This window comes from Vigna umbellata, chromosome 9 (assembly GCF_029865625.1).
Source record: "Vigna umbellata cultivar VRB3 chromosome 9, Vumbellata_1.0, whole genome shotgun sequence".
Taxonomy (NCBI): domain Eukaryota; kingdom Viridiplantae; phylum Streptophyta; class Magnoliopsida; order Fabales; family Fabaceae; genus Vigna; species Vigna umbellata.
In genome coordinates this window covers 9,400,387-9,407,536 of record NC_142173.1, presented here as the reverse complement: position 1 = coordinate 9,407,536, position 7,150 = coordinate 9,400,387, and the positions used below count along the sequence as shown (strand labels likewise).

Below are 7,150 nucleotides of genomic sequence, written 5' to 3'. Positions count from 1 at the left end.
AAGATAAAAATAATTAATCATTGATTAAATTATACATTATTTTATAAATTAAAATTTTTTATACTCAAAATAATCTCGATTATTAATAAAAAAAATTATAATTGATATAAGAATAAAATTAATCTTTAACATTAACCATCAACTTACTCACATATTACTAAATTTTAAATTAGTCTCTAATTAATAATAAAGATAAATTATTATTAACTTATTTTCTTTGAATCATGATTGAATGTTGAATCAAATTTTGGCACGAAAGGTTGCATATATCTCCCCGTACATAATACATAGAAACAGAGTGATAAACAAAATATTGATAACTAAATCTTATTAATAAATAGCTAAAATTAAAACACATGTATAGTTTGAAATATTTAAATCCTAACTTTGTGTGTGTGTATAATTTTGAAAGCTATAAAGTAAAATATGATATGTTAAATTTGATTTATGGAACATAGAAGAAATGATGAGAATGAACAGTGGCTATGATAGAAATATGATTGTTGGCTGCTATACAAATGAATTAGCCTTATTATTGTGTGCAAAACAATGTTGCATTATTTGGAAGTGTGTTTGGTGTATCTATGGGCATTGAGGGTTAACATCTCCTCTGTAGGACAATTGAACACTGTTGCATGAAGCTTTGGCCCCTTCTCCATCTTCACGTTCAAGCTCTACGTTCTGCAACACTATCCCTTTGCATGGAAACTTCTCGCTGCACTCAAATTGCACACCCACATCAGAAGCACTTGTGCCTTTTATGTTTTCGTATAACACATTCCTAATCTGAACTGCAGATTTCTGCAACAACATAACCTAAGAATTAGGTCAAAGTTGTAGTTTTTTTTTTCTTTAAGTTAAAGACTGAAATCACAGAAAACAAAATTCCAAACTAAGACATAAAATGCTTGCTTAAGGTACAATGTCATTTAAAATAATGATTCAAATTCACTCATGATTACATGAATGGGTGACAAATGTTAGAGAATCTGAATTATTTACTTGTTTTTTGCATGGTGTGGCTTGATCACAGTAATTTTGATCTATTATTATGGGATTCGTTACTTTGTCCATTTCAATGTTCTGAAACTTGATGTTGCTTGCACTTCCTGAACCTCCCTGCATGCATGCACGTACATAATAAATTAACCTAAAATATATATACATATATATATACTCACTACAGTAAAATGGTTCTTCAAATATCAAATTACCTGCCATGTTTTAATTCTTACTCCATTTGTAGTTCCAGAAAATTTAGCTCCGTTTACCATTACTCCTGAAACAAAATCCTTGGATTTCGCAGACCCTAAGCTTCCGATGCTGATATCATTATTGCAAAAGAAGTCACATTTTAATTAATCATTTCAATAAAGAGTTCTAGAAAAAAAAAATTACCCCATTCAAACTTTTTATACATTAATTAGCTTGATAAGTTTTATAAAAAAGGTTATCAAAACTTCTTTTGTAATTCGTCTCAGTTATGGAATACAGAAGATCGATGATTATGTTGTTGAACGTACCTGATACCATGGCCTGGTCCGCAGGTTATTTTTGTGGCTAGCACATTCATGGATCCACTTTCTATTGATATACAATCATCACCTGCAAGAGTTGAAACCGAAAGAGATTTAGAAACTTAAAGAAATTCAATGCTTTATCAGTTTTATTATTTTGAAACATGTAGATTAAGAATACCAGTTCCTATAACTGTGTTCGAGATTTGTATGTTTTGAGTGTTTGTGATGTGAATTCCATCAGTGTTTGGGCTGTCTTCAGGTGCTGTCACGGTGAGACCAGAAGCAATAACATTCTTAGATTCTTCGAAGGACACATGCATCTGTTGGCCATTCTTTATTGTCAAATCCTCAACTGTTAAGTAGTTGCACTGGTAGAAAGTCAACGCCTGCAAAGATACAAAACAATTGTTATATTTGAAGGTATTGCACCAGGGAATTAATGGATCTTCTTCTGTCACATTCCACCTTTGATATATTATTTTTTTTTTCCTTCTAAACAATTCTGCAATTTTATATAATATTAAATTTTCTTTAATCATACAAATAATTTATTATTGGAAATAATAACTAATACTTTCCACAAAAATGTATATATAATACTAATAACAATAATGAGCTAGATATATATGGTACTAACTCTGATTTTATATATAAAATTGCTTTAATTGGCTACATTAAATTTATTATCTCCTAATGAGTTTTTCCTATCCTCATGAAAGAGAGAGGGTTGTCAAAGAAATTAAATTATCATAATTATTGTTTATTGACGAGAAAATGCAGAGTGTTTTTTTTTTTGTGTAAAAATATACGGTGATAAATAATTGTTTTAAAAAGGATTAATCAAATAATCTTTACGTAGACACCATTAATATTTCAATCAAAGAAGTTGTTGTATATATTTTAAAAAAGAAATTATATACACTTTCTTTATTTAAACTTGAACCCTTTAAAATATGTTTAAAAATAAAATCATAACATAACTCTAAATAATATCTCAAATATTTTAACACTTAAAATTTTGAACATGGAAGATCCATTCTCATAAATTTCAATCCAAATTGAGAGAGCAATACATACCGTAGGGGCCTTCTTGCAAGGCTGCAAATGGAAAAACACAGAAGAATAGTTAGCTTTTGAATATGATATATGAATCAAAGATAACAATATTGTAATATAATATCTTACAAGCTTAGGGTTCTTTTTGCATGAGTTTTGCCACCATATGTTTCCATTTCCATCGATGGTTCCACCACCATTAACTGATAGTTTCTGAACACTGTCGAACATAAGCCAGTGTGTGCGGTCTTCACTGTAATCTGATGGATTATCTGATGCTACAAGGGTTCCAGAGATCTGATTAAAAAAAGAAAAGAAAAAGAGATCATCGTACCTTATAATTAATCTATGTTACTCTGTTGCAGATATTATTTACATATATAATAATTGTAATGCTTTTAAGAATGTTTGGAACTGGAAATTTGAATCTGTGGCTTTCTAACCTGTACTGCGATGTTGGATTTGCAAGGGCCAGAAAATGTGATTGGCTTGAGTAGATAATTTTTCTGCGGCACCACAAAAACTGCTCCTGCATATGAACATGCTACTTCCCAAGCCTTCTTGAATGCCTGAAGCAACCAACCCATATAAGCCAAAAATAATACTTCAAATATTCACTTATATAAATCGTCACTAAATTTACAACATTATGTCTATCGTATACAAAACAAACATAAGAAAATGTACGATAACATCTTTTAAATAAATGATAATCTATAAGAGATAAACATAAAAGAGAATTTTACGTCCGAGTCTCACAAGTTTGAGATAAATTTACTTATATTGAAAAAACTTAATTTGTACTATCTAATTGTCCTAATTTCATTTCAAAAAATACATCTTTTCCTTAAACTTTATGTATAAAATTAAAAGAAAGTCGTTGAAAATAAAACTCCAATTAAATTATTTTGAAAGTAAGATATGCTTAATTGATATTACTAAATATTTGACTCAGACACAGTAAATTAATATCGTTTACCATCAGAAGATATTAATTAAATCACTAAGCACCAATTTGTTAGATGATAATTAAACTACTATATGCTACAATATTGTAATTTATCTTCTCCGTTATCATTAATAATAGAAAAAATATATATATTATCCTGACTTGGTCTCCACAGTTTTACCTTTTTTTTTCAATCTTTTGAGTTGTTATGACATGCTATATCACTATTTTATTTCTAACCTTCCATATTAGTTACATTGATTGAAAAAACTCATCAACATATACATGTGCAAAACATGCAAAAAGACATATAATATGTTGTCATACTTACGAAGTTCGACAATAAATATATATTTTTTGGTGAAACTATATATTACGAAGTGTGAGTTTAGAACATGCATGTGAGAAGAATTTGTGAGGTGAGAATATTTACCAGAGTGTCATCACTTTTACCATCTCCTCGAGCTCCATAATCATTGACGTTAACCATTTTAAGGGAAGAAGAAATGTGACCCAATTTGCCAAAACTCTTAAAGTTGAAAACATTTGTACTCTGCATGATGAAGTTCTTGTCTTTAGGAGAACCCTCATGAAATAACCTAAGTGGGTCCTCTGGCACTGTGCTATGAGCAAAAGAAACCAACATGGCAACAAGAAACAAAAGGAGGTGGTGTTGTCTTGGGAGGGCCATTGTTTCTTCAATTTCCCTTTGTGTGAAAGTGAGAATAGATGGTATCTTGAATAATGGTGTTGAAAGAAGTTTCATGAAAATGGCTATGGCTGATATCCAAGTTGGTGAGGAATTGATTAGAAGTTTGTGTATTTATAGAGAAATAAATGGAGATGATTAGGTTTTTTTTCTTACATATAAGGATATGTTACGGTATGGGAAGCTAGGGTATGAGTGATTGAGACGAAAGAATCACTAGGGTTCGATGACTTTAATTTGCTCCATACATGCTTGTTTCCACAAAGTTTACCAATGTGTCAGTTCATTTATGTGATATGTATGTCTAATATGACCTAAATATTAATGATAAGTAAATATCATTACTACGTAACTACGTATATGTATCAATTAGCTCTAGACACAATTTTAAGTTGGTTTAATTAACTTGAAATTAAGGATTGAAATACTTGACCTAGTTTTCGATAGGCTTCTCATTCATATATAGGCTTTCTATGAATTTCATCAAGTACATGTTTAGAAATCTTCTTTATCTAGTAAAAAAAAATAGAAGAAATGATTTTTTTATAAATTAAAATTAATTTATGTGTACGATAATTGGAATAACAAGTCATAATTGTTTTAAGTTATTTTTTTTAGTTTACTTACGAATTAATATTGGAAAAAAGAAATATTGAGAGACTTCTTAAAGATACATTTACCACTTATGTTAGGATTGAGCTTTAAGTTTTTCCTCACGTACAAATTGAACTATATTATTTGAACTAAGTTACCTTCCATTTATATATGTGTTTTAGGTGCAATAAATGGAAATAGGTTATAATGGGTGTGTTTGCATAGAAGTTGGGAGGGGGAAAGGTTTATAAGAGGTGTGTTTAATTTTAATACTCATTCTCATTTATGTGAAAGTTTTTATAAACTTATATTGCTAACTCCTTATCATATTTTAATGTTTACAATTGCAATTTATACATATATTTTAGACAATTAATTTTTATATTAAGTAATTAGTTATATTTTAATTCTCGATAAACATAATTTACACAAAGTGTGACATCCCAATTATATAGAAAAACATATATAATAAAGACGTCATCATGCATAATATAGGAAAGTAGTGAAGAGCAATTAGGATTACAATCATCCTCAAAATAGCTTTAGAATTTAAACTTTAACAAAAGAGGTCTAAACTGTAAACTTAAAGAGGAAAAATATTTCAGAATATCATCAAATGACTAAGAAACTCCTAGGAAGCCTAAACTGCAACATTGTCGTCTTCTTCCAAAGTTGTCTCCAAAGAAACCTCCTCGTCATCTGCTCCCATCCAAGTGGATGATCATCGCAAAAGGAATCATACACAAACAACACAAACAAGCAAGGGTGAGCTAGGTATAAGAAGCATGTTATACAGTCACACACAGTATGCATAGTTCACTCTAAACATGGTAAATGACATTACAAGACTTGTTGCATTATAAACCGACTCGCTCGGACTAGAATGATTGTCGAGCTATGGCGAGTTATGCACTCGTGGTGGCCTCTACTGCTTTGCAAAGTCATTGCCAATGGGTTCCACCCTACCACACTCACGAGGTTAGTCCGTTTCGTGCCTTGAAGCATACTCGAATCCTTCAAGACTAGGACCTCCTGCTACTACTCACCACATGATTCAATCCTCTCTACTTGAGAATGATTGATCATTGTAGTTTTAGGAAAACCCCCAAGACTGAGCTGTCATGCAATCATTCTACACACTACTAGGGCACTGCCATGTATCTCTCCTTGAGAATCATGGAATTACGTCCATGAACCATACTTGTTACACTTACGCCAATCACAACTTTGTTTCATACATACTTCTAAACTATAATTCACACACAATACAACATACCCTCAATCATGTTGCAAAATCTAGCCACCCAAATCAGTTATATAGACATACATACACCCTGGCAGTCAAACAACATCAAACAGCTCAAACAGATGAGGAAAAATGTGAAACTCACTGAACCAGGTCGCGCAGCGCACCAAGGTGCAAGGCAAGACAGCAAAAATTCGCACAGCGCACCACCCTTGGTGCACTGAGCGAATTTTCCTGACGGGGGAGCCTGTCAGCTAAAATTCGCATAGCGCACATGGTGGCTCTGAACAATCTGCAGAACGAAATTCTGCAAATTTCAAGCACTCAACACCCCAGAACTCGTTCTATACCTCTTCCTTAACTTCTAATGATCCTAGGTCGTAGTATAAGCCTAATTAAACTTGTCTATTTGATTATAAACATTATTAACATGATTTTGAAGTGATCAATACCCAACTTTTAACTTAAAACTCTGATTTCATTAACCCAATAACCCAATTTCAATTCTACCATTTTGAACATGACTTTACTCAGTTTTATGACCCTAACCAGTTCTAATTGACTCACCCAAGCTAGCCAAACTGCCCAATTGCACTCAAGACCACCTATTCTCAAATTTACTACCTCACTTCCCTTACAGTAACCTAAAACAGTACATGTGCACCTACTTACTATCCATATTAACGATATTACAGAATTCTTACTCCAAACCTCTCCAATAAAATTAAGTATAGCCAACAAACTCATCCAAGTCAAATAGTAATCAGCACACCATGGTTACACAAATTTCACATTTTCAACAAATGCAACTCAACATGCTCACCACCAAAAATATAGTATAACAGTAAGACAATTCACAATTTATCAAACATGCACATCATACAGCTCCTAAAAAAAATATAACTAGCTCCCCTTACTTGGGTTTCTCCAAGCACAACTAATTGAAACTGCCCTAACAGTACCATTCACAGCACGAGAACTCAACCTGACCCTACAAACCACCAAAGTGGTGACAGCAACAACTCTTAGAGCTTGATTTGACATAAAATATGAAGACAAAACCCCACTACCAACAT

At 31.7% G+C, this 7,150-nt stretch overlaps 1 protein-coding gene across 1 annotated transcript; it reads right to left on the bottom strand.

Moving 5' to 3' along the window:
• Positions 1-582: 582 nt before the first annotated feature.
• On the bottom strand, positions 583-4,300 carry LOC124848230 (polygalacturonase-like). Its single transcript, XM_088098988.1, has 9 exons — positions 3,959-4,300; positions 3,020-3,145; positions 2,706-2,873; positions 2,598-2,618; positions 1,699-1,906; positions 1,524-1,605; positions 1,215-1,323; positions 1,003-1,119; positions 583-801 (listed from the first exon to the last, which is right to left on the bottom strand). Exons 1-9 carry the CDS (start codon positions 4,289-4,291, stop codon positions 583-585), a joined length of 1,383 nt encoding a protein of 460 aa, XP_087955114.1. The 5' UTR covers positions 4,292-4,300.
• Positions 4,301-7,150: the final 2,850 nt, after the last annotated feature.